The sequence below is a fragment of the Podarcis pityusensis genome, assembly GCF_964106645.2.
Source record: "Podarcis pityusensis genome assembly, chromosome: 6".
In the NCBI taxonomy this organism is placed as follows: domain Eukaryota; kingdom Metazoa; phylum Chordata; class Lepidosauria; order Squamata; family Lacertidae; genus Podarcis; species Podarcis pityusensis.
The window spans coordinates 1979876-2007274 of record NC_138030.1 but is presented as its reverse complement, the minus strand read 5'-3'; the positions used below and the strand labels follow the sequence as shown (position 1 = coordinate 2007274).

General features: G+C 47.0%; 1 protein-coding gene across 2 annotated transcripts; it reads left to right on the top strand.

Annotated features, from left to right (window-relative positions):
* Window positions 1–190: 190 nt before the first annotated feature.
* On the top strand, window positions 191–20759 carry LOC308480012 (BPI fold-containing family B member 4-like). 2 transcript variants are annotated; one of them, XM_081011215.1, is made up of 16 exons: window positions 191–314; window positions 512–643; window positions 2341–2878; window positions 4858–4962; window positions 6655–6798; window positions 8008–8068; window positions 8427–8487; window positions 9714–9805; window positions 13055–13267; window positions 14567–14620; window positions 15081–15251; window positions 16498–16565; window positions 16909–16951; window positions 17694–17757; window positions 19586–19662; window positions 20409–20759. In XM_081011215.1, the coding sequence occupies exons 2-16, from the start codon at window positions 532–534 to the stop codon at window positions 20430–20432; spliced, it is 1827 nt and encodes a 608-aa protein (XP_080867341.1). In that variant the 5' UTR covers window positions 191–314; window positions 512–531; the 3' UTR covers window positions 20433–20759. The 2 variants fall into 2 exon arrangements, with proteins under 2 accessions (XP_080867341.1, XP_080867342.1); XM_081011216.1 differs by having other exon boundaries at window positions 509–643.
* The last annotated feature ends 6640 nt before the right edge of the window (window positions 20760–27399 follow it).

Below are 27399 nucleotides of genomic sequence, written 5' to 3'. Positions count from 1 at the left end.
CTGGAACCTGGAGGGAGGGCACTTGATCCCTCTTGCTTAACTCCCGTTCCAGATTTGCAAATCATTATTTTTACTGGAATATGGCAAACCGCATACTGAGCCCGTTATCTCCACGTCCCTGGCGCTGGTTTCATGCCCGCCCCGTCGCACACCACTGATATAAATGGCCTTTGCCACCTCTGCTTTTTCAGAGCCAGGAGAAGGCAAGCGCAAGGAGGCAATGGGCAGCACCAAACACTCTCCGTGATCGAGAATTCGCAGAAGCAGGGCTGATTTCTCTCCTTTAGCCCTTAGTTTCAGAAAGGTGCGCTCAGGTAACTCAGATCTGGTCTGCAAGAATACCCTCTGGCAGAGTTTAACCAATTTGCCTTTTAATTAGTTTATTTTGCAAATAAATAAATAAATAAATAAATTATGCACCGCTTGCTTGTAAACAACAACAACCCTCCAAGTGGGTTGCAAGAAAGGTAAAACAATGAAATTACCAATAAGGATAAAATTATCTCAGCAGGTGTGGCGGCTTCAGCCAAGATGTTAGCCGTCTGGTGTGTTGCCATCTTCAGCTGCCTGCTGATGCGATCAGAGAGCCAGCTGCTTCCAACAGATGCTGTCATCCGGGTCAATAAGGGCGTATTGCATAACGGTAAGTCTATCCATGCTAGGATTGGAATGGACCTCACAGACCAAGGTCCACCAGTTTATCTCCTACCCTAAGAAATTCTGGGAGTGCAAATATCCTAAAAAAAGTGTTGACCTTACTAACATTTCCAAAATTCCTTGGCTGCATTACCTGAGCCAGAATTCCCAGTATTTCGTGTAAGATTTCACTTTGGGTGAGTTTTGCAGTCACTCTAAGGAGCACCACCTGGGTCGAGTTCCAGAGCATTTGGGGGCCTGCAAAACAACAAACCTCAAAGGGTTCAGACAAGAGTGAGGCAGTGTTGGCTGAATGTGGGCCAAAAAATGAATGCAGACAAGACAGAGGTGTTATGTGTTTTTGTTTGTTTACAAAAATATTTATATGCTGCTATACAGTCATGCCTCGGGTTGAATGTGCTTCAGGTAGAGCACTTTTGGGTTGCTCTCCGCGGCAACCTGGAAGTAACAGAGTGCGTTACTTCTGGGTTTCACCACTCACGCATGCGCAGACGCTCAAAATGACGTCATGCGCATGCGCGGAAGCAGCAAAATGCAACCCGCGCACGGGCAGACACGTTGTCACATCTTACGTTCTATTCAGGATGCGAACGGGGCTCCGGAACGGATCCTGTTCACATCCCGAGGTACCACTGTATTGCAGAAACATATAGAAGAGGTTTTTAACAGTAAAAAGAGGACAAAACCATACAATAAAAGCACAATAAGTTAAAAACAGCAAAGTTAAGAAAACAAAAAACCTGTAATCCACTCTTAATTGCCTGCCTGGGCCTGGCGGAACAGAAAAGTTGTCAGCAGGCAGTTAAAAGGTGGCACAGAAGGCGCCTGGTGAATCTCTAGTGGCAGAGAGTTCCACAGCCCTGGGCCGATGACGCTAAAGGCTCGGTTTCTCATTGTTGTCAAACGAGCCTCACTAGGGATGTTCCTGCCGGTGATCTCAGTGGTTGAGCTGGGATATAAGTTGCTAGTTCTCAAGCATGGGCTCCAAAACTGCATATACAGAAGCAGGCCTCCAGCCCACCGGCCGGTAGCCAGAAGATCTCCAGTCCTTGGATCAGCATGTAACTGCGATTTGAGCTTCAGAATCCTTCAGAAGCTGAGCACGCAAGCCAGCAGAGTAAAAAAACTCTTCGCAACAGAAGGGCAGATAGAGGCTGCGTAAAGCATATTTACAAGCAGTTTATTTCAGGACAAAGAAAACATGTCTTCTCCCCTTCGTGTCCAAGCAAAAGGGCATAAGCAAAAGCTATACACGAAACGGAAGTTCCCAGCAAGCTGTACTGGAGTGTAAACAGGCATGTGACATACAACAATTCCACACATCTCTTAAGGTGGAACAGAATATCGTAACAAGCTCTCCCCCCCCCCCAAGTCAAGGGAAGCAAAGCCCACCCCATCTCTGCTGAATTATAATGTGCTTCTCTCTTCCTTAGCAGGTCACGCAAGCCACTATTTTGAATAAGGCTGTTTTTGTAGGGCAGGGGGCCCTGGAGCCGAGTTTATGGAACCGGGGTGGGGGTGGGGGAGTTTGGGAGCCCCTAATCTAACCCATTGAGCTCTGCCCTTTGCAACCCAGCCAGCATGTGCCATTCGTGGAAGAGCTTCCCTCGAGACCCAGCAGCGAAACCCTCCGGCTGCACCGTCCTGTCTGCCCTGACCTCTTTTTCCGACTTGCTTCCACAGCCGTCTCCAGCTCAATGGCGCAGAGCAACGCCCTCCAAGGAGCCATGAGAGAACTTCCGGTCGGAGGCGGCGGCGGGGACGGTGGCTTGCTGGGTGGCGTCCTTGGTGGTGGTGGCGGCGGGGGTCTCCTGGGAGGTGTCACTGGGGGCTTACTCGGAGGAGGTGGTGGTGGTGGCCTTCTGGGAGGCGTCCTTGGTGGTGGCGGCGGTGGGGGTCTCCTGGGTGGGGTCACCGGAGGCTTGCTTGGTGGCGGAGGAGGTGGCGGTGACCCTGTGGGGATGCAAGCTGCCTATGCTGCCCCTCCGGTTCCTGGGGGCAATGGCGGGGCTGGTAGTGGTCCGGGTGCTAGTGGGCTGCTAGCTCCGGGAGGCCTGCTGGGTAGCGGAGGTCTGCTTGGCACTGCAGGGATTCTGGGCGGCGGTGGCGGGCTCCTGGGCAACGGGGGCCTCCTGGGCAACGGAGGGCTTCTTGGAGGTGGAGGCGTGCTTGGCATCCTGGGAGAAGGAGGCTTACTCAGCACCGTCCAGGGACTCACAGGGTAAGCAGGAGAGTCGTAATCCTCACAACAATTAATCGGCAGCTTATAAAGGGTGGCCACGCGGGAGCAGGGCCTTTTCTGCAGTGGCTCCCTGCAGAATGCTCTTGTGGAATGCTCTTCTCAGGCAGAAACCTCCCTTAACCATCTGTGGCCTTTTAGGAGTGGGTAGGATGTTTGCAGTGTATTGTCCCCCCTGGTTTTAGTGGCTGGATCTACACTCATGGTTTTTAACGCTAAGAAAGCGTTAAGGAATGGTTCCGATAACCATATAGCCACATGACGTTCTGCTCTTCAACGTTATTAAAATGTGACACCAGGCACTGCAGAGCAACCAGAAACCAGGGAGGCAGTGGGGAGAAAGCAAAAGAGAATGTTTCCTGTTTTGACGTTTTTAGAACGATATTCCTAATACCGTTCTCATAACGTTTAAAAGGTGAGTGTAGATCCAGCCTGTGTGGCGGATTTGTTTGTTTGTAAGTAGCTTTGCATTGCCTTGGGCAAGGTAAAGCTACTAACTAATAATAATAATAATAATAATACAGTATGTGACTCACCCTGCTAAAGTCACAGGAAAGTCACACTATATCAATCAAGGTAGTGGGAGCGAAAGTGGTGTGGCCACATTTGGAATACTGGGTACTGTTCTGGTCGCCTCAGCTCAAAAAGGATATGGGCCACCAACTTGGATGTCTTTAAACAAGGACTAGTGATAGTCATGGTGGAGAGAGCGATCAAAGGCTACTAGCCACAGCTGGAACCAGCAATGCTTCTGAATACCAGTTGCTGCAAATTGCAGGAGGCCAGAGGGCTCCTGTGCATGGATCCTGCTTGTGGATTTCCCATAAGAAGCATCTGATTGGCCACTCTTAGAGCAGGATGCTGGACTAGGTGGGACCCCTTGGGCCTGATCCAGCAGGCAGCTCTTCTTCCGTTCTCATCTTCTAGTAAAATATTGTCTACACCAGTAGTTCCCAAACCTTTCTTCCCACGGACCACTTTCAAATTATTGAGGGTCTTGGAGGAGCACCTAATAGAAGCTGACTGGCTATCAGTGGCTCCTGCATAGCCATGTTGACTGCAAACTGCCTCCAGCGTGAGAGGAGAGGAGCATGACCCTCGAGGCCGGTTTCTGGGTACCACTAGCAGGAGTTGGCTGCTGCTCCAAGCCCTACCTGTAATAATATAATAATAATAATAAATTTTATTTATACCCTGCCCTCCCCAGCCAGAGCCGGGCTCAGGGCTGCTAACATAAATAAAATCACAGTAAAAACATGACAGGGGAAAAAGAGAAGGGGAAAAAGAAACCAATTTAAAATACAGGTTAAAATGCAATTTAAAATGCAGCCTCATTTTAAAGTAGCCGATAAATCAAGACCATAAGGGGAAGGAAACATAAGGGTCAGGCCGAGTCCAAACCAAAGGCCAGGTGGAACAGCTCTGTCTTGCAGGCCCTGCGGAAAGATGTCAAGTCCCTCAGGGCCCTGGTATCTTGGGACAGAGCGTTCCACCAAGCTGGGGCCAGTACTGAAAAGGCCCTGGCCCTAGTTGAGACCAAGCTAACCTCCTTGAGGCTTGGGACCTCCTAAATGTTGTCATTTGTGGACCTTAAGGTCCTCCGTGGGGCATACCAGGAGAGGCGGTCCCGTAGGTACAAGGGTCCTAGGCCGCATAGGGCTTTAAAGGTCAAAACCAACACCTTAAACCTGACCCTGTACTCCACCGGGAGCCAGTGCAGCTGGTAAAGCACTGGATGTGAGCTTCCTGGAGGCACCTAGGGAAACAGGATGCTCACCTAGAGGAGCATTTGGTCTGATCCATCAGGGTCTTCTTCTTGCATGCTTACATTTAGTAGGTAAAAACGTTTTTTCTGATCTCCAGTCCAAATGTGTCCACATCCATTTTTCAAAGAGTGGTTCTCGTAGGTCATAAGAGAGAGCTTTGTCTGGATGACCTCACTGCCTGCTTCTTCCTTGTAGGCTACGAATTGTGGAGCTGACCCTTCCCAGGATCAACCTTAGACTCTTGCCTGGAATTGGAGTCCACTTGGATTTATATACCAGGGTAGCGCTCAACGGTAAGAGGTAAGCAGAGCACCTTGACCCCTGCAATTTAATGCACATGTTGCCGGCAGCTTCCTGGCTCTGGTTGAGGTTCTTCTTCTTAATAATAATAAAAAAATAATTTATTATTTGTACCCCGTCCATCTGGCTGGGTCTCCCCAGCCACTCTGGGCGGCTTCCAACAAAGATTAAAAATACATTAAAATGTCACACATTAAAAACTTCCCTGAACAGGGCTGCCTTCAGATGTCTTCTAAATGTCAGGTAGTTGTTTTTGTCTTTGACATCTGATGGGAGGGCGTTCCACAGGGCGGGCGCCACTACCGAGAAGGCCCTCTGCCTGGTTCCCTGTAGCTTTGCTTCTCTCAGTGAGGGAACCGCCAGAAGGCCCTCGGCGCTGGACCTCAGTGTCCAGGCAGAACGATGGGGGTGGAGACACTCCTTCTTCTAACCATTACTGCAGAGGATATTGTTTGCCCAAAGGCTCCCTAGTTTCTTAACCATATGGTACAGGAAGGAGGAGATGCACCATACCAGCTGCTCTTTAGACTGGCCAGAGGTTTACACTGGGCTGCTTGCATTCCTCTGGCCTCCAGCTCTTGAGTGGTGGTGGTCTTCATTCTGGACTCGCTTTCAGGAGCTAGGAGGAAGAATGACTCTGAATATAGCAGTTTGGGGGGAGCAACCATGGGAGTGGGTACTTTCAGGAAGACCTGGCAGTGGGCTTCCTGAATGCATCTGTTGTTGGCCAGCGAGGGAGACAGGATTCTGCTCTAGATATACTTATGGCCTGATCCAGCATCTGGGCTCTTCTTCTTTTCTTCTGTTAGCTGCAGTGCAGAAAAGGGTCAATTTACACTCCACACAATGACCAGTAGGCTTGTACCCAGTGTTGCTTGGAAATTATAAGAAAAAACAAACAAACCTCAGTGGTTAAAATCAGTGCAATTTTGAAAGGTTTGATCTTCCATCTTGCTTCAAGCTGGCACTCATTTGTATTCAAGCACAGAAGAAAACCTGTCCCTTGATCTGAGGAACTACCATGATAAATTCGGTTATGATATCTTACGAAGTGTCCGAATGCACAACAAACAGCTTTCCGCAATATATAGTAGGTTAGTTTAGAAACCCCCGGAGCAATTCACAAATCAAATTGTCAAACACATAAGAGAATGTAACATAAAAATCATCTTCAACCTTGAAACAGCAAGTTGGAACAATTCCATATAGACTGTTTTCCAGTTTTCCTCAGCCTAATTGGCAATAACCTCAAAGGCTGAGTGAAAAATATGTCCTCAATAGCCACAATATGTCCACAATATTTGTGGTGAGTGATGGATCTCCAGAGGCAGAGAGTTTCACTACGAGGGGAATGCAACAGAAAAGGCCTTTGACCGGCTCGCTGTTCCTTGGCCTTCACCTAGTGGTGGCATCCCAAACAGACCCCCCTCCAATGAAAAAGCTTCAACTGGCTCATTCATCTTACAGATGTGGGAAGTGCAACCTCCTCCCAACAACTTAAAAGCAGCCTTCCCTGACCTAGTGCCCTCCAGATGTTTTGAACCACAGCTGCTTCAGTCAGCATGGCTGTATGATGATGGGGATGGTGGGAGATGTCATCCAAAACCTTTGGAGGACCCCAGGATGGGGAAGGCTATTAAAAGCATCATGCAAAGAAACTTCACCAGACTCTCTCTTTTCATTCCAATGCAGCCTTCTTGGGTTCCTTGACATCGCAGTGGAGGTGAACCTCACGGCCATTGTCCGCCTGACCATGGATGGCACAGGCTACCCCAAGCTGGTGATCGACCATTGTGACACCCTTCTTGGAGGCATTAAAGTCAGGCTCCTTAGAGGGTGAGCTGCATCCATCTGACCAACCTGACGTCTTATGGGGTTGGGGATGGAGCGACTCCCATTATTTATTCCAGGGATGAGGTTGGTGGGCCAGATCCTGATTTCCCCTGATGTCCCCTGGGTGGGTGTTATCTACTGAGTTGAAGAGGATCTAAAATGCAGCAGTCTGATTGGTCTTAGAATAATAGGCTTCAGAATGCAGCAGTCTGATTGGTCCCAGAACTACAAGAAAGAAGATTCCACCTAAACATTAGGAAGAACTTCCTGACAGTAAGAGCTGTTCGACAGTGGAATTTGCTGCCAAGGAGTGTGGTGGAGTCTCCTTCTTTGGAGGTCTTTAAGCAGAGGCTTGACAACCATATGTCAGAAGTGCTCTGATGGTGTTTCCTGCTTGGCAGGGGGTTGGACTCGATGACCCTTGTGGTCTCTTCCAACTCTATGATTCTATGATTCTATGATTCTAGGAGACAGAATGCAGCAGTCTGATTGGTCCCAGAACAATAGGATTCAGAATGCAGCAGTCTGATTGGTCCCAGAACAATAGGAGACAGAATGCAGCAGTCTGATTGGTCCTAGAACAATAGGATCCAAAATGCAGCAGTCTGATTGGTCCTAGAACAATAGGACCCAGAATGCAGCAGTCTGATTGGCCCTAGAACAATAGGACCCTGAATGCAGCAGTCTGATTGGTCCACAGGAGCCACCCAATCCAGCTCCAGGTGGAAGTGAATCCGCAACCTGATTGGCCTACAGGAGAATCCCGGAATTAGCTAATCATGTGGGGCCCATTGTGTAAATAATGTATATAAAGCAGACATTCTGGGGGAACTTCCATTCCTCCTCACCAGTATGAGCTGAATAAAGAGCATGAAATCCGCTCTCGATTCTGAGTATATTTCGGTCACTTTGACACAGCAGCTGATGAAGCACTCCCCTTTGCAGACAGGCTTTAAACTCAAGCTGGTTTGCAAAGGAGAAAGTTCCCTTTGCCCATGCTTTGGAGTATTCGAGAATTTCGGTAACACTCTTTCAGTTTTCATGCCCATCTGTGCTCAGGACTGAAAATCAGTCAAGCAAATTCATTGGTTTTCATTCACACCTTGCTTGTTTTTAAGACTGCAGACAATACTTAATTACTTCTTTTTTACACTGTTTGGGTGGTTTTTTGGGGGATAATTTTTTCCTTTCTCTCTCCCCCCCCCCCTCCAGCCTACTCCCTATTGTGGATAATTTATTGGCACGTGTCCTTAACAAGCTCCTTCCAGAACTGGTAAGTGATCAGCCGGGGCAAGTATCATCCAATGAGCAATGGGATCAGGCTCAGGAAATGTATTAGGGTAGAAATACTTGTAGAAATTCAGTGTAGTTCCTGGCTTGGGGACCAAACTCTGTCCTTGTGAGATAAGTATTTGATGTCTGGAGAAATGAGATGAATAAAGAGAATTGTGAGATGCGTGTATTAAATTTTGGAAAATGCATAAATAAAAATAATAAAAAAGAGATAGTCTTTGACGAAACTTAAAAGGAGGAAGAAAACAATAACTGCTAGGACAATTGCTTTGCATGTATTACCATTTGATTCCAGACATTTTGCCACAAATGTCTCATTAGAACATTGAATTTTTCAGCTGTGTCCAGTCCTAGACATCACCCTGGGCTTAGTGAACGATCAGCTGGGACTTGTGAACTGTAAGTGTCTCTTGTGGTTCCTTCTGTCTTCCCATTCTTTCATATGGATGATCTCACTGCTCCTGCAACCTGGGGCGGGGTCCGACAGCCTTTTATCTCTGTCGGGGTAACGGCGGTCCTGATCCCCTGGCGACTCACCTCCCTGTCTCGCCTGAAGGCGAGCACTCCTCCTGCGAGTACTCAGGTCTCTCCTTCTCTCAGACCTGAGTCTCTGCAGCTGGGGAGAGGTCGGCAGGTTACTAGACCCAGAGGCCGCCTCAGCCTCCCCTGACCCAACCGGTAGTGGAGCAGCTGTAAGTGATGGCCCAGCTGGAGGCAACGAGGTAATCCCTGCATCTGGAGCCAGGGCAGGCTCAGGCCCCTGACTCGGCCCAGCTGGTGCTTGTTGCAGGAGAACCTGTGCAGACTGGGGCTCTTCAGAATCAGGCCCCAGACTTGGTTCAGGTGATGCCTGAGGCAAAGGATCCGGCGCGGACTGATACTCCTATGGTTCCGAGTCTGAGCTCGAGTCCCAGGCCATCGCATCCAGTGAAGGGGAGTCCATGTCAGGGACCAGGCAGAGGAGGAACGGTGAAGACCTCCTCCCCAGCCTGACCCTTCCAGAGACGAAGAAGACAGTTCAGAATTACAACGGGGGCTTGAGGGAGGTCACAGCTCAGAGGCAGATGAGGGGGAAAGCTGGGAAATAATGGGAGAGGTGGAGGAAGAAGAAGAACCACCAGGAGGGCGACAGCTGATGGATACAGTGTCTTTAGAAAGCATTCCAGACCACCACCATCCCCGCTCCCAGAACCCGGCGAGCCTTGAAAGTAGGAGAGCAAAGGCTTAGAAGCAAAGGGCCCCCAGCACTACCCGTAGAGGAGATGGTGATGAATAAGGAATTGGGAGGAAAATGGGGTGGAGAGTCACTCAGGACAACACCATTATTCCAAGAGGCTGTGTTCCAAACCTCTCTCCGTAAATATTGAATAAAAAGCAGATGGTCAGAACTTTTCCTCGTCTTATCCGTTCCTGGCAACCTGCTGTGGGGTTGTGTTCTCGGCTACCTAACAGCCCACCACCTTCCCAGGGGTGTCTATCCTACTGTCAAATGACTCTTGCCATCAGAAAGTTCTTCCTAATGTTAAGTCAGAATCCCCTGATTATGAGAAGCCTGGGGAAATATTGACAATCCAAAGCATGAGAAATCCTAAATTCTTCCTCCTTCCCTTTCTCTTTCCTCTCAGCTCTGGTCCCTCTGGGTATATTGGGAAGTGTCCAGTACACTGTCTCCAGCCTTCCACTCGTGACGGGACATTTCCTGGAAATTGATTTGAATGTAAGTCCCAGTTTGCTGAGATGGATCTTGATGGTGGGGTGGCCCCTGCGTGGATTGGCTCGGACTCCACAAAGTCACCTGTTTTGCTTGGCTGTGGGTCTTGGCCAACTTCCGCCATGGGAGTGGACTTTGAGTCTGGCTCTCCTTGCTCTGCTTTTATTGAACTCACTAGAGAGGATAACAATGGGAGAGGGACGAGTCCTTTGTCCTATTAGTTTCCTCTGTCACTGTTTGCAAAGCACAGTCATACCTCATGTTACGTTTGCTTCAGGTTGAGCATTTTCAGGTTGCGTCCCATGGTGGCCTGGAAGTAACGGAACGGGTTACTTCCTGGTTTTGCCGCTCGCGCATGCGCAGACGCGCAAAATGATGTCACGTGCATGCGCAGAAGCAGCAAATCGCAACTCACGCATGCGCAGATGCAGGTTTCGTTCTGTTCAGGTTGTGAACGGGCCTCCAGAACGGATCCCGTTCGCAACCAGAGGTACCACTGTATCAGGCAATGGATAGGAACGCCAGGGAACGTGGATGCATTGGGTGTCATGAGCCAAAGACTAAGGCAGAGAGTCTCAAACTTTCAATCTTGCTAAATGAAAGCCACGACCCTGTCTCAGCTCTCATGAATTCCAGGGTATGTTTCAGAGCCTTGATCCTGGAGAAGCACAGAACATGGATGGTGGCTTAAGGGCAAGGTGTGGGCCCCAGGTCCTTCATCGTCAGAGTCTCAGATAAAATTTTGCAGTTGTTGTTTCAAGTGTCAGAAAAGATTTGCAGATGATGCCCAGCCATACTGCATTATGAAAACTCAGACTGTGAAGAGCATCAAAAGGTTCTCTCCAAACAGGGCAAAAAAGGCAGAGGCATGAAAATTGGGTCTTATTTGGGGAAGGGGAAATCACAGCTCCTTGCTGAGGTATGGGAGGGACTCGTGGACCAAGGGCCAGTTTGTCCAGGGGGCCATCTGCACCCCCACTTAATTCATTTTGTGCCCTACTTCTTCCCTCATTATTTTGCAAGAACAAAAGACTTTCCTACTGCCAGGATGGCATTTTGATTTCCCATCTTTTCGCTAACTGGTAGTAAAGCGAAAAGCGATCTTAAGAATCTGCTGGTGAGGTCACACTGGTGGACACTTCCTCCGCTATCTCTGCTTGGTTGAGTTCCACCTCCCTTCTGCCTCCACCTCCTTTGTAGGACTCTAGTCCTCATTGTCGCTTCTGGGAGCGGCCCTGTCCATTTCTGGTCGGTAGGCGGTTGTGGTGGCAGCTGCCTAGAGCCACAAAGTGTTGTGTTTTGTTCACCTTCCCCAAAGACACGCTATTAGCTCTTTCAGAAAAATCAGATGTGTGTGATATCGATGGCATGCACAAGTTTTCCAGGTGAGCCAGTCTCTTATGACAGAACATTCCACCAGATCGGGGCCACGGCCAAAAAGGCCCTGGTTCTGGTTGAGGCCAGTCTGATCTCCCTGTGGCTCGGGACCTCCAAGATGTTTTTGTTTGAAGACCATAAGGTCCTCCGTGGGACACACCAGGAGAGGCGGTCCCGTAGGTATGAGGGTCCTAGGCCGTATAGAGCTTTAAACAAGGAGGCGGGGAGTGTTGAGGAGGCCATTCCTTCTTTCGCTTCCAAGTGTGTGTGTGAGAGAGAGAGAAGCTTTGTGTCTCTTTTTCCTTCCTTCCCTTCCTCCAAGGGGAGGGCAAAGCTTTCTTTCTCTCCCCTGGGGATGGAGAGAGGGAAATCTAAGCACAAAGGTGGAAGGGAAGGAAGGAAGTCAATGGGATTCACACAGTGCGAAGTTCCTCGAGGTCTGGGAACCCGATGCCCTAAACCCATCTGCCTATTTCCGGGTGGAAATCTTCTCTATTCCTGTTTTGCAGCATGCTTTTCTGGGGGGGGGGGGAGTGATAACAAATGGTGCATGTGTTTTGGTGTGTGTGTGTGTGTACAGGCACCGATGAAGAAAGGAGGGGCAGGTCCATAAGCAGACAGAGGGGTGGAGGGAATGAAAACCAAGATAAATCCATTGAAGCCCTAACTCCAGGTTTCAAAACTTTTGTTATCTGTGCACAAAGCGGTCAGGTATGGACCTGTGGAGGTCAGCAGAGGACAAAACGAAAGCAGAAAACGTGGATGTTCAGGTGCGGTGAGGATGAGCCCTAGGAAAGGGGTGTGATAAGCAGTTCTTTGTCTTGACTGGGTCAGCCTGAAGTATTAGCACTTCAAGTCACAGATCTCCTTCCAGGCTGGCTCTGGACAAATTTGTGACACCTCGGCCGGTGGCTGCATTGCCTGAGGACAGAGAATGTCCCAGCCTGGGATGCAGAAGGGGCAGCTGTTTATTCCGTGCCACTGCATGGCATCTTTTGCCCTTTGGCAAAGGATAATGGGATAATGTCCCTCTTAAGTAAGAACATAAGGATAGCCTGTTGGATCAGGCCCATGGCCCATCTAGTCCAGTGTCCTGTTCACACAGCAGCCAATCAGATGCCCATTATGGGAAACTCATGAGGAGGACCCAAGGGCAAGAGCAAATTTCTCCTCTCCTGTGGTCTCCAGCAATTGATGTTCAGAAGCATCACTGTCTTCAACTGTTGTGGGCAGAGCATAGCCATTGTGGTTAGTAGCCAATGACAGTGCAAGACTTCACTGGCACCCCAATAAATTTAGCAGCTCAGGGCAAAAAGCCTGGGATGACTGTGGAGATGAGCCAGGCTGGGAAATTTCACATCCAGGCCTTCAAGCTGCCAGGATTATTAGACTAGTGTTTCCTGTCACCTTCCTTAAAAAGGTAAAGGGACCCCTGACCGTTAGGTCCAGTCGCGGACGACTCTGGGGTTGCGCCGCTCATCTCGCTTTATTGGCTGAGGGAGCCGGCGTACAGCTTCCGGGTCATGTGGCCAGCATGATGAAGCCGCTTCTGGCGAACCACAGCAGCGCACGGAAACACCGTTTACCTTCCCGCCAGAGTAGTACCTATTTATCTACTTGCACTTTGAGGTGCTTTCGAACTGCTAGGTTGGCAGGAGCAGGGACCGAGCAACGGGAGCTCACCCCGTTGCGGGGATTCGAACCGCCGACCTTCTGATCGGCAAGCCCTAGGCTCTGTGGTTTAACCCACAGTGCCACCTGTGTCCCTGCCACCTTTCTTAGATGACCTTGAAAACCGCCTCAAAGCTAGGATTCCATCCCATCACGCACGCAGCGAAATGGGACCGCCTGCCTCACATCCTTGTTCCTTCCCTCTAGACTGTGGTTGGGCAGGTGGCCGGACCCCTCCTCAACTACCCGCTGGGCAAGCCGGAAGCTCCCCCCATGCCGCAAAGGGTGCCAATGCCCCCCATGCCCCCCATGGCCGACACAACCAACTCCCAGCTGGGGCTGTCGGTGAACTTCCTCAGCTCCGTCGTGGCTGTTCTGCAGAAGCAAGAGGCCCTGAACATCGACATCTCGGATGGGATGGTGAGTTGGGAAGCGGATGCTGGGGGGGGGGGCATCTCTTGGCACCTCTCAGCCAGGCGGGAAGCTGAAGGCACAGGGGGTGAAATCTACTCGGAGTCGAGAGTGGATTTCCTGCTCTTCATTCAGCTCATAGTGGTGAGGAGGAATGGAAGTTCCCCTGAAATGTCTGCTTTATATACATTATTTACACAGTGGGCCCCACGTGATTGGCTAATTCTGGGATTCTCCTGTAGGCCAATCAGGTTGCGGATTCATTTCTACCTGGATTGGGTGGCTTCTGTGGACCAATCAGACTGCTGCATTCTGGATCCTATTGTTCTAGGACCAATCAGACTGCTGCATTCTGAATCCTATTGTTCTAGGACCAATCAGATTGCTGCATTCTGAATCCTATTGTTCTAGGACCAATCAGACTGCTGCATTCTGAATCCTATTGTTCTAGGACCAATCAGACTGCTGCATTCTGAATCCTCTTGTTCTGGGACCAATCAGACTGCTGCATTCTGGACCCTATTGTTCTAGGACCAATCAGACTGCTGCATTTTGTATCCTATTCAACTCAGTACATAACAGGGGGGAATTCAGAAAACTAGACCCTTGTTTTCCAAATTCGCCTGCCTCGTCCCAAGTGCCAAATCTTTGCTTTTGGTTATGTAGTTGCAAGGCAAGGCTCTCTGCAGTGCAGAAACCCACTTCTCATTTTAATGTGAAGCTACTGAGTACTCCCCAAAACAGTATGTGAATGGAGCACACCATTCCTTTGAAATTCACCTTTGCTCTGATTTTGGGAAGCACTTCTCCACCCAAAAAGTGCAGCAAGAGTGTATCTTGTGTACTGGTTAGAGTGTCACACTGGTACCAGGGAGACCAGAGTTCGAATCCTCGTTTGGCTGTGAAGCCCAATTGGTGTAACCTTGAGCCAGTCACTGCCTCTCAGCCTAATGTCCGTCACTGGGAAGTTGTGGGGCTTACAGGAGGTGGAGGAGAATGTGGTTCTGCGGCAAGGACCCTGTAAAGAACCTCGCCGCGGCATTCTGCACCCGCTGGAGTTTCTGGGTCAGCTTCAAGGGCAGCCCTGCGTAGAGTGAGTTACAATAATCAAGCCTGGAGGTGACCGTCACATGGATCACTGTCCAAGCCTCTTTGGAAGCCTTCCACCTTAGTCACCACCACTGCCTCCTGTGGCAGGGAGTTCCATAGTTTAACGGTGCACTGCATGAAGAAGTAAAATAACTAGCAAAGAGCTGGGGAGACTGCGTTATCTTTTGCCCATTTTCTTTCCCCCTTCCTTCTCCCCAGTTCCCTGAGCTTCCTCCTCTGACGACATCGACTCTCGGGGCCTTGATTCCTTCGGTGAGTCCACTCACTTGACGCTGTGCTGCCCGGATCTGAGATCTGCCCGGGGCAGCCTGGTGCGCTTCAGCTTAGTTTTACCTGCACAGGTGAACTTTGGAATCCAAGCAGCCTCCGGTGGGGAAAGCTGCGCAAAGGGCGCTGCAATAATTCCATTGGCGCCCAGTTAAAAACAACAAGAAGATTCTCCATTGCCTGGTTCCTGCATAAAACATAACTAACAACTGCAAGAACAAAAGGACTGTTTGCCACTAAGATGTCATTGCAAAAATACCTGTACAGGTATCATAAATTCAAAGAAAACCACCCATTAGACCTTTAGCCCTGCATAAATTCTTTCACTTCAGTCTCAAGAGATTTTAAGGGAGATCTATAGCAGGCTTCCCCAACCCGGTGCCCTCCAGACACAGGTGGGCTATAAAACGCAACAACAAAGTAATAAAGCGAACATGGTTTGCAGGTGTTCCAGATGTTCCCAGAGCCGCGCTCCCTCCTTCTGAAGGTGTCGGTCCCTGATGTTCCAACAGTGAAGCTGCAGAAAGACAAGGGCCTGATCCACCTCATGGCCAGTGCTGAAATACTGGCGTCGAAGCCAAATGACGCTCATCAATCTCTCTGCACCCTGGAAATTGTGAGTATCGAGAAATGACGGCATCACACCTTCCCACTTTCACTCCCTCCCTCTGGAATAGGCTTCCTTTTTTTAAAAAAAAATATTTTTTTATTGTGTTTTACAATACAAATTTAAATTCAAACAATAAACATCATCATCATTTAGGATTCCCTGAATGCTTTGATTCCCCTTCGCCCTTCCATGGTTACTATTTTCAATCTTTTCCCAGTGCTTCCCTTATTTTCCCTGTTTTTCTTGAATAATCCAATTTTACCTTATTTTTTTGGTACATTACAAATGTTACTCAAATCCTGCCAAAGTTTTTAGTTCTTTACAGTGTCAATTTCCCCCATTCGTTCTTAAAAGTTCTTCTCTTCCTGGTTTCTGATTTTCCTGGTCAATTTTGCCATTTCGGCATAGTCCATTATCTTCATCAGTTATTCGTCTCTGGTCAGGACTTTAGCTTCTTTCCATCTCTGGGCCAGTCGTTGTTTTTCTTCCAAATAATATTTATTAAGTTTTCCAATTTAATAACCCAATAAAAACCACATTAAAACATTCCAGTTTGGTTTGGTTTGGTTTGCACTTTCTACTTGCACTTTCAACGTGCTTTCGAACTGCTAGGTTGGCGGGAGCTGGGACCGATTAAAGCACAATAAAACATCAAACATTAGAAACTTCAGATGTCTTCTAAAAGTCAGATAGTTTACCTCCTTGACATCTGCTGGGAGGGCGTTCCAACAGGGCGGGCGCCACCACCGAGAAGGCCCTCTGCCTGGTTCCTTGTAACCTCACATCTCACGGGGTGGGAGCCGCCAGAAGGCCCTCGGCGCTGGACCTCAGGCTGAACGATGGAGTGGAGTTGCTCCTTCAGGTATACTTGCTTGCCATACATGCTTGTCCCCATGTGGTCCTTACATCAGCTCCACCCCTAGGACCACAATGAACTTCTAAAATATTGTCCAAATTTATATAGGGATACACATTCTGTGTTTCAGGCTCTGGCCGAGGAACTTAGTAGTGTTAGAAACACTATAATTATGGCCATTTGGCAAGTATTTATCTGACGCTGGCAGCGTGATATGGACAGATTGAAGATGCGATGGAGCCACCACCGGTGTGGCCCTGCAATGGGAAAGTCAAGACAGGGGGTGACTCTCGAGTCATTGAGTCATGGTTAGGGGACCCAGACTTTTCTAGGGCTTATGGGGAATCAGGAAGGGCTTGGTTAAGAAACGAACCATTTCCCCATTTTTCACCGCAGGACACAACTTTGCTGGCCTCGTTTTCCGTTGAGGACAACAAACTGAAAATCAGCGTTGCTCTTGAGAAGTAAGTGTGGCATTTCTTAACTTATGGGCACTTATATTTTAAGTGTTATAATGGGATTGTTTTGTTACACATTTTAATTATGGAAGTTTATATTTCAACATTTGTGCAATTGGTTTTCAAACTTGTAAACTGCTTAGAAGCCTCTTTTGTTTTTAAATGGTTTTTATTAATAAAAATAACACTTGAAGATCTCTCTCCTCATTCCTTCCCTGAGTTGTGCTTCCTCCCTTTAGAGGGATGTGGGAAAGGCCTTTTGCATCTGATCTCTATTTCCCTCCCTGGAGTCAACTAAGGTTGTCTGAATCCTCAATGACTGCTCTCACTTTTTCTTCTTTTTCTGCAGGTCACATCTCTCAGTGGCTTCCTCGTCCATTGGGAAATTTGATGTAAGAATATGTTATATCTATTTATTTATTCAGAACATTTGTACCCCACTCTTCAGCCAAAAAAGGCTCCCAAAGTGGCTTACGTACAATCAAAGCAAGATGGTCCCTACTCAGAGGCTTAAAATCTAAAAAGCGTGAGAAATGAACACGACACACAAGGAGAAAGGGACAAGGAGGGAAGAGGAGAAATAAAATCTCAGGCACCAATTTCTAAGCTGTAGTTCCTGATGGGGCTGACCTGTGACAGCAGAGCTGATGGAGAGAACTCTGCTTCCCAGCTCTCCACTTATTATTTTAAAATTCCTAAGCGGTGTGCAAAATATACAACATGAATAAATAAAATAGTATCATAAAAATGGAAACACTACATAAAAACAGTATAACCAGTACAGTGGACAGGTTGTGAATGTGATCTGTGCGGGAGGCACGTTCACAACCCGCAGCATTCGCAACCCGTCTGTGCACATGCAGGCTGCAATTCGGTGCTTCTGCGCATGTGCAAAGTGCGAGTTAGTACTTCTGCGCATGCGCAACCACCAAAACCAGGAAGTAACCTGCTCTGGTACTTCCAGGTTCCGGTGGGTCCGTAACCCGAAAAAATGCAACCTGAAGCGTCTGTAACCCGAGGTATGGCTGTATATATATTATTTTATTGATGCTATCGCTACAGGTTTCTCATGCTCTTTGATGAGAACAATAAACTTATCAACTGAACTGAAAATCACTTCTTTTGTTGACGCAGGTCTCCCTCATGGAGGGGCTGGTCAGCAAGATCTTTGATGTTGCGTTCCTTCCCGCTATGAATGGTAAGGACGTTCTACAAAACCGTGATTTGACATTCCAACAACTTTCTTTCGCGCTGCATGAAAATTCAGAGCGGAACTAATTGCGTGCCAAGCCATGGGCAGTTCAGTCTGTAGTCCTGGAGACATCTTTTGCTCAGAGAGCTGAAATGAGATGGGAGTGCAGGGATGTCGCAGGTAGCCTTGATTTTGGATCCCTGAATAAAAATTGCTTTGCTGCAGGGATGGAGAAGAGCCACAGCTCAGGGAAATTAAATAAACAGAGAGGTGATTGGTTGCAAAATAAAAAATAAAAATGATGGGAAAATGTAGGTTGTTTCATAGAAGAAGATCGGACGTGAAAGGGTCCAGTTTAGCAGCAGGTGTAATAGCAATCTGGACAGTATTTTGACAGAAAACAGCAAGGATCATTCATAAATGTGCAAAGGTCTTCCACTCCCAAGTGGAACACTTATTCCAAGAAACGTTGACAGTCTTATCATTTTTTATAAATAGGATAAGGTTACCAGATGCCCCTGTTTCCTGGGGACAGTCCCCAGATTAACAAATCAGTCCCCATACAAAATCCTATCATTCCTGCTGAAGCTGAAAAGTGTCCCCGGATTCATTGAAAAAAATCTGGTAACCTTAAAATAGGGGCAGGTGTGAACCAGAAAGAATGCAAAATAGAGAAATTTGTTCTTGGAAGGCCCAGCTCATATTTGCAACAGCTCAGTACATTTTGGAGACTCTGGTTTCCTGGTTTCAGGAGAAATCTGAAACTCCCAATTTCTGTAGAAGCCGCTTGCACAAATCTTGCTGCTCATCTGACACCAGGGACAGGTAGCCAGATTCCTACAACCTGCTTTAGGGATCCCACAGAATTTGAAAGCTTTAGATCACTCCTGGAAAAGAAGGCTCTCCCATCCCGAAAGGTGCTGACCTATTGGTTTTCCCATATCTTGTTACATTTCCCTTTTGTGGGATGTGAAACACAAGAGCAGTCAAGTACAACATTCCTAGAGTGAACATGTTTACACAAGGGGAGGAATGTTTGTCCAGCCAGCAGGTAAACTTCCTGTTTCTTTCTGGGCTGGGACAGACTTCCTCTGCATGTGACTAGAGGTGGGTGTGGCCTCACCTGTGCAGGTAACGACAAAAGCACAGGGCAGGGCAGCCATCTCTCTCTCTTTGACTACATGCATCAAAGAAGCAACATCTGCTTAGCCAAAGATGCAGAGGGACTGTCTCCTTATGAGATAGTTTCCAGGTGTATGTTACTTTTCTAAGCTAAGTTTGCCTTCTGGGATCCTATTGTGAACAGAATGATGTGTGAGTAAACCTTTTTATACTTTTATAGAAGACTGTGTCGTGTCTTATCTTTTATGAGGGAATAAGGGGAAAATACCAGAACAGTTATTATAGAGGCTTTAGCAAGCCTGAGCAAACCCATCCGCTGCAAGTTTAAAAAGGGGAATGTTGCTCTGCTAAATTGTGAACTTGTTTACACAAGTTGGAAAAGCTATAATCAAACAATATATCCTCTCCTGCATCCCTGAACATTCCCACACCTTTGGGATCCCTCGTTCCATCTCTCCCGGAGGGAATAATCAAATCTGCCTCTTTCTGCAGGTGATATTTTGTGGCAGATATCAGAACAAAACAATATTTATCAAAAAAGATCTATACTGCCAACATTGTGGGGAAATACCATGGATGCAAACAGCAGAAAATCAGCAGTAAAATTGCATTTGTGAAGCATGTACAAAATAAATAAGATGAGACAACCTCATCACATACAGTTTCCCCTTCGTACTAGAAAACTAATATTTTTTCTCCTTTCTGGCTGCAGGTGTGTTAGGTAATGGAGTTCCTCTCCCCAAGTTGCTGAATATAGACTTTGACAACGCTGACATTGATGTCATTGAAGTAAGTGCACCAACTCTGAAAATTCCTGGCGGTATTCTGTCACACCTTAATTGTCACGACAGGCTTAAGCTCATTCCCAAAGAAGCATTTGACGCCTGAAGACTTTTAAATTGACTTACTAGCAGAAAGTGCCTGTAGTTCTTTGAGAATTCTTAGAAACCAAAAAGTACAGTTTGGAGATCAGTGGTTAAAATCAGTGTGGTTCTGAAAGATGCAGTCCACCATCTTGCTTCAAAATGGCACCCAATCGTATTAAGACATGGAGAAAATCCTGCTCCTTGATTTCAGGAACCGTCACGGAAATTTTGGTTACAGTTTCTTAAATTTGGTTAAATTTGGGGTTTTGAAAGGTTCCGCCCGCCATCTTGATTCAAAATGGCATCCAGTTTATATCCAAACACAGACAAAAATTTGTTCCTTGATGTCAGGAACCGTCATGCAGAATTTGGTCACAATGTCTTGAAATATTGCTATATTCTGGATTAGGTCGGCCTTTGGTCTGGTCCAGAGTCTGGGCTCTTTTTGTGTTCTTATGGGAAGAAGTTTTTAATGTGTGACACTTTTTTTTAATCTTTGTTGGAAGTCGCCCAGAGTGGCTGGTGAAACCCAGCCAGATGGGCGGGGTACAAATAATAAATTATTATAATATTATTATTATTATGAGTCCACTAACAAGGACGTTGGACCAGAGCTGAGGGGGTCCCAGAAATGAGAACTGAAGCTCTTGGTTTCGCCCTTTTTTGCAGGATCTGCTTGTGTTGTCTGCGTGAGTCGAAGAGGAGACGAGAAGGTACTCAGTGGAGCGCAAGGGCAGTCGCAGAAAAGGCCAGCTAGTTCCAGACCAATTTGCCCCACAACATCATCTTTCAAACTGTACAATGCATTTGAATCAGGCCGGGCTCCTTCCAGGAAAACACAGACTGGGTTTTGAGTGCAGGAGGATTCCAGCAAGACCCTGTCACTCACAAGATCGTGGCATTTCCTCCGTTCCCTTCGGCTTTGCCGTTTCCGAGAGGGTGCACACACATAAACACACAAACTGCATTTCCTGCATTGTTTTAATAAAACGTTTCTCCTTTCCACTGCATTTGGGGTGACCTTGAGTCTCTTTAGAGTCATTGCAAAAACAACAACAACAAATTTTATTTATACCCCGCCCTCCCCAGCCAAGACCGGGCTCAGGGCAGCTAACACCAAATATAAAACAAATTGATTGAAATACAACTTAAAAACAAGATTAAAATACAACATTAAAACATTAAAATGCAGCCTCATTTCAGCAGAAACTCAAAAACTTTTGGGGGATGAAAAGGTCAAGTCTTCACCAAGGCCAACTATCCAGACTGGTCCTACATGGGCCAGAAAAAAGACAGGGAAGTCCCCAAATAGGAGTTCCATAACAGAAGGAGAAAGGAAAGAGGGGAAGGGGATCAAGTTGATTCCAAGCCAAAGGCCAGGCGGAACAACAACCAAGCAAACATCTGGCAGCGATGAAATGAGGGCAAATGGATTGTCACTGGGAGGGCCTGTTGATATCAAAGAGAAGGATCTGTGCCAATGAGGCAGCTCTTTTGTTTTTCTAAAACTTGCTTCTTTTAGTGATAGAATCATAGACTAGAGTTGGAAGGGACCCAAGGGTCATCTAGTCCAACCCCCTGCCCTGCCATGACTAGATGGACCATTGACCTGATCCAACAGGCTCTTTTTACCTTCTGTAGCACAGTGGCAGAGCCCCTCCTTTGCGTGCAGATGGTTCCAAATTCAGTCTCCTGCATCTCCGGTTAGAAAGATCAGACAGCGCGTGATGATGGGGGAATTATTATTATTATTATTATTATTAATCTTTCCCTCTGTTTACAACCCTGGAGTGCCATTACAAGTCAGAATAATAATAATAATAATAATAATTTATTTATACCCTGCCCTTCCCAGTTCAAAAACCAGGCTCAGGGCGGCTAACAACAAGTTTAAAACACTTTAAAACACTTAATTATAAAAGCAGCATAAAATACAGTATAAAAACATGAATAACAATAAAATTCAAAAATCAAAAATCAATTAGATAACCCCCAGGGCTAGCTGGCTGAATTGGTCCTACTTGGGCCAGCAAGGAGGCCAGGGGAGAATTAGCTGTGGGATCCCAGAGCAGGTAATCTTCATAAAAAGGGGAGGGGGAGGGAAGAGAAGGGAAATAAAAGATCAGGCTGAATTCAAATTAAAGGCCAGGCGGAATAGCTCTGTCTTACAGGCCGGACGGAAGGAGGTTAAATCCTGCAGGGCCCTGATCTCATGGGACAGAGCATTCCACCAGGTCGGAGCCACCACTGAGAAGGCCCTGGCCCTGGTGGAAGATAGTCTGACTTCCTTAGGGCCCGGGACCTCTAAACTAGGATTATTCATGGACGGTCCTCTGTGGGGCAGACCAGGAGAGGCAGTCTCATAAATACGAGGGCCCTGAGCTAGAGGGGTAAATGGTCAGGCATAAAGCATCTTCCCACGTTCCTTTGTCACCACCTCCCTCTCGCATCTGGCTCAGGTGCCGGATGCCAGGTAGACAAACCAGTGAGAAAGGAGGAAGGGGCACCAGTGGGCTCAGCTGAACCTCTCGGTGTTCAGAAGCATACAAGGATGTTTTAGGTCCCTCCTTGCAAGCCACTGCCTGGATAGGCTGTGAGCTTAGATCATCATCATCATCATCATCATTTTTAATTTGTATACCGCCTTTCTATCTTACAATACTCAAGGCGGTTAACAAGCTGAAGAAACAAAAAATGTACATCTTATAACAATCAAATGCAATACAAAAATGTGATAATAAAACATAACTTTAAAATAGGCAACCTCCATCAAAAAAATAACATTCAACAATTGTTAGAATAGTATTAAATAATAATAACATATAAAAGTTAAACAGAAATCTCCTCAACAGTTACAATAAATAATTTCTAAACTATGAGGGATGCGGGTGGTGCTGTGGTTAGAGGGATGTGGGTAGGCTTGCCGATCAGAAGGTCGGTGGTTCGAATCCACACGACGGGGTGAGCGCCCGTTGCTCGGTCCCTGCTCCTGCCAACCTAGCAGTTCAAAAGCATGTCAAAGTGCAAGAAGATAAATAGGTACCGCTCTGGCGGAAAGGTAAACGGCGTTTCCGTGCGCTGCTCTGGTTCGCCAGAAGCGGCTTAGTCATGCTGGCCACATGACCCGGAAGCTGTACGCCTGCTCCCTCGGCCAATAAAGTGAAATGAGCGCCGCAACCCCAGAGTCGGCCACGACTGGACCTAATGGTCAGGGGTCCCTTTATCTTTACCTTTTTACATCAAAAAGTAACATTCAACAATCATTAGAATAGTATTAAATAATAATAACATATACAAGTTAAACAGAAGTCCATTCAACAGTTACAATAAATAATTTCTAAACTATAATCAGTAAGGCTGATCGCCAAAGAATTGATGCTTTTGAATTCTGGTGCTGGAGGAGACTCTTGAGAGTCCCATGGACTGCAAGAAGATCAAACATATCCATTCTTAAGGAAATCAGCCCTGAGTGCTCACTGGAAGGACAGATCCTGAAGCCGAGGCTCCAATACTTTGGCCACCTCATGAAAAGAGAAGACTCCCTGGAAAAGACCCTGATGTTGGGAAAGATGGAGGGCACAAGGAGAAGGGGACAACAGAGGACGAGATGGTTGGACAGTGTTCTCGAAGCTACAAGCATGAGTTTGACCAAACTGCGGGAGGCAGTGGAAGACAGGAGGGCCTGGTGTGCTCTGGTCCAGGGGGTCACGGAGAGTCGGACACAACTAAACGACTAAACAACAACAACATCCCAGACTCCTTCGCTCTGCCTTTACTGTTTTTCACTTGTGGTGGGGAAAACATTGGGTGGGGGGCATACTGTCCCCCTTATCTTTCCACATAGGGGTGTGAGAGAGACAGCGGAAGACAGTGGGAGACAGTGGGTGCCTGGCGTGCTCTGGTCTGGGGGGTCACGAAGAGTCAGACACGACTAAACGACTAAACAACAACAACAATAATCAGTAAAACAACTGCAAGCCACAGTACATAAAATAATATAATACAAATTGAGAAGCAGAGACTAGAGGGTGGAGCAAGGCAGGTGGAAGGAGGCCTTCTCTGATGGAGTCTCTCCCCTTCTTGCCGCCTTTGTCTTCCTTGCGATGGGCTGCCACTCCCACCTGCCCCAACACGTCGGGATCGAGTTTGGCTTGGCAGGCTCTGGCACAGGAGGGGGGGGGACCTGGGGGCAGGAATGGTGGGAACTTGAGTCCTAGCTCCTGCCCCAAATCACAAAATCAGAGGCTCTCACGTGTGAGTAAGAAGGATCTTTATTCAGGCAAGTAATTTTACAGGTTATGGGACACCTAGAGAGCACCAGGTTGCGAAGACTGGCTGAGATTGAGACTGGATTTTTTCTTTTATTTTGAAGAGGCGGATATATTTCAAAAATGGGCACCCTGACCCGTAGATAGTTTTTCAGCTTTTCTCTGTAGCCTTGGGCTTACTTGTATGATGACCAACCATGAGGACCATCTCCTTGAGCATCTCACTCCTTGGCCAATAGGAGAAAAACAGACTGAAGAGACGTATCATACAAAACTGGCATTCCCACTACCAGCCACAAGAGGGCAGTCCCACCCTCTAATAATTCCCTCTGCCATGCTGAGTGGTTTAAAAATAAAATAAAAATCTGTGCGTTAAATTTGAGGTTTTTAAAGGCAAATATTTGAAATGATGCTTGTGCCTTCTGGGAACTGTGATAAGAGCGCCATATTTAATAGGTTAAATTAATTTAATTGTCAGCTGGTGCAAAGTCGGGTTATGACTCTATTAAGCTGGCTAGTTTGCTTAAGGTTACAATTAATTCAGGCAAAAGCTTTGACTCTGTTTAAAGGTCTGGTGTGTGGAGGGGAAGCAAACAGAGGGAAAGTCCAGCGGATCTTATTACAGGAAGCGGTGGACGTGAAAAAGGCAAATTCCATGCTAGGGATCGTCAGGAAATAGACTGAAAATAAAAGTGCCAATAGAATAATGCGGTTGTACAAATTGATGGTCCAACCACATTTGGAGAACTGTGTTCAGTTCTGGTAACCTCACCTCAAGAAGGACATTGCAGAGTTGGAAAAGGTTCAGATAAGGGCCACCAAAATGGTCAAGGGATGGAGTGAGACCCCCTATGGAGAAAGGGGGCTTCGTTTGGGATTTTTTTAGTTTGGAGAAAATGCGAGTCAAAGGCGACAGGATAGAAGTTTATAAAACTGTACACTTCATGGAGAAAGTGCAAAGAGAAAAGTTTCCCTCTCTCTCTCTCATAGCACTAAAACTTGTGGACACCCAGCAAAGTCGAATGTCAGAAAGTTAAGACAGATAAAGGAAAGTAGTTCTTTGCACAATGCTTCAAACTATGGAACTCACAGCTGCAGGAGCCAGAAATGTTTAGGGAAGCTTTTGATGTTTAATAGGTTATTGTATTTTAGTGTTCTGTTGGAAGCCGCCCAGAGTGGCTGGGGAAACCCAGCCAGATGGGCGGGGTATAAATAATCTATTATTATTATTATTATTATTATTATTATTATTATTATTATTATTATCATTAAATGGCCACCAACCTGGATGGAAGTACTTTTTCACACAGCGCATAGTTGAACTATGGAACTCACTGCCACAGGAGGGATTATTGGTTGCCACAAACCTTTAAAACCTTTAAACGGGGGTGAGACAGACTCATGGCGGAGGAGAGGGCTATTGATGGCTGCTCACCAGGATGATTCTCCTCTGTCTCCACAGCTGGAGGCAGAAATGCTTCTGAATCCCAGTTTCTGGAAACCACAGGAAGGGAGAGGACACTTGTGCTCAGACCCTGCTTCCAGGTTTCCCATTGAGGCATCTGGCTGCCCACATCATGGATCAGAGAAGCCAATCCTGACTTCTGTTTTGAATTCCAGGTGCTCCTTTCTTGGTCTGGTGCTCTGGCGCAAATCCTCATGTCAGAGTGCTGGACCAAAAGACTCTCAATCTGCAGGTAGCACACTCCCAAGGTAGAGAATTTCATAGAGAATACTATCTGCTAAGCAAATCAGTCTCTTAAGCTTAAGCTAAGAAATAGTATTATCTATGAAACTGAATATCAATATACATATCAAGGCTTTGAGATTAGACCACTGAAGAAGCCCGGAAAACTACCGTATTTTTCGCTCCATAAGACACACTTTTCACCTCCTAAAAAGTAGGTGGGAGGCTCTGCTCAGCGCTCCCTTTAAAGAGCTGCGGGGAGTGTGTGTACGGCTCTTGGGGGCTTTTCCCTGAAAAGCCCCCAAGAGCCGCACACATACTCCGCGCACTCTTTAAAGGGAGTGTGGCTCTTGGGGGAGCCTTCATCCCCCTGCCCAGGAGAGGCTTCGCACGGCTATCCCAGAAGCCAGAACAGCAAGAGGCTGTCCCAGAAGCCAGATCCCTCCTGCTGTTCTGGCTTCTGGGATTCAGAATATTTTTTTTCTTGTTTTCCTCCTCCAAGAACTAGGTGCATCTTATGGTCTGGTGCGTCTTATAGAGCGAAAAATACAGTGCCTTGGGAGTGTGCTACCTGCAAGCCCCATTGGGGGCAAACAGCGGCCTTACTGGGACTGCCAGGGCGAAACTGGTGCAAAACGCCGGCACCCTGTCTACAACTTCATCAACATCCATCTACAACTTCACTAGCATCTCTCAGTATTGTGAACAACACCGAACTTACCTTTTGTTGGTATCTTCCTGAACTTACCTAAAAAGATAAAGAAAACAAAAGACTGAGATAAACACTTGAAAAATCCATTGAAATCAGACATTATAAGTTTATCGTAGGTTGGGTAGTTTGCAAGCCTCTGTGGCTTTGCATAAGTTTGTGTATTGTTTCTCAGAAGATTGATAAAGAATGCATAATCATTTCGGTAATTATCGTGTCTATCTTTAAGGAGTTGGCAGCCAACTTTATTACTTATTTCAGGTTCCCAGGAATTACACTTCAGATTCAGTATGAAAGCCTTTTTGGCAATCTCAGAGTCGCTCTTCTCTCTCAAGTTGCATCACTGAGATTAATAGGAGGAAGTAAGATTGCAAACGCCGGGCAAATATTGTTTGTAACGTTCCAAGAAAGCAGAAAGGGCAAATGATCAGGAAATAGCCCTAAAATGAGGCTCTCTTCAGTTTTGTCCCTCCAGAAGAAGAAAAAAGACTTTCTAGTCCCTCTGGTACTTGAGAGACCACTAGAGGAAGGTGAAGTTGTGCTTTTAGGTGAGCACAAGATCATGTCTGTTTTATTTGGCTGTACATCATGTTCCCTTTCTCTCTGTCATAGTATCCAAGTGTCTTCCCAGGACTCAGGAAATTCCTGCTTCGGGCTTTTGTTTTTGACTCCACGATCTTCCTCTAGACTACAGCATGGGTAGGCAAACTAAGGCCCGGGGGCCAGATCCGGCCCAATCACCTTCTAAATCTGGCCCAAGGATGGTCCGGGAATCAGTGTGTTTTTACATGAGTAGAATGTGTGCTTTTATTTAAAATGCATCTCTGCGTTATTTGTGGGGGATAGGAATTCGTTCATTTTGTTTTTTTCCAAAATATACTCCGGCCCCCCACAAGGTCTGCGGGACAGTGGACCGGACCCTTGCTGAAAAAGTTTGCTGACCCCTGATTTAGAGGTTGCAGCCAATTCCCATCATTCTTTTGTGTTCTGGCATGG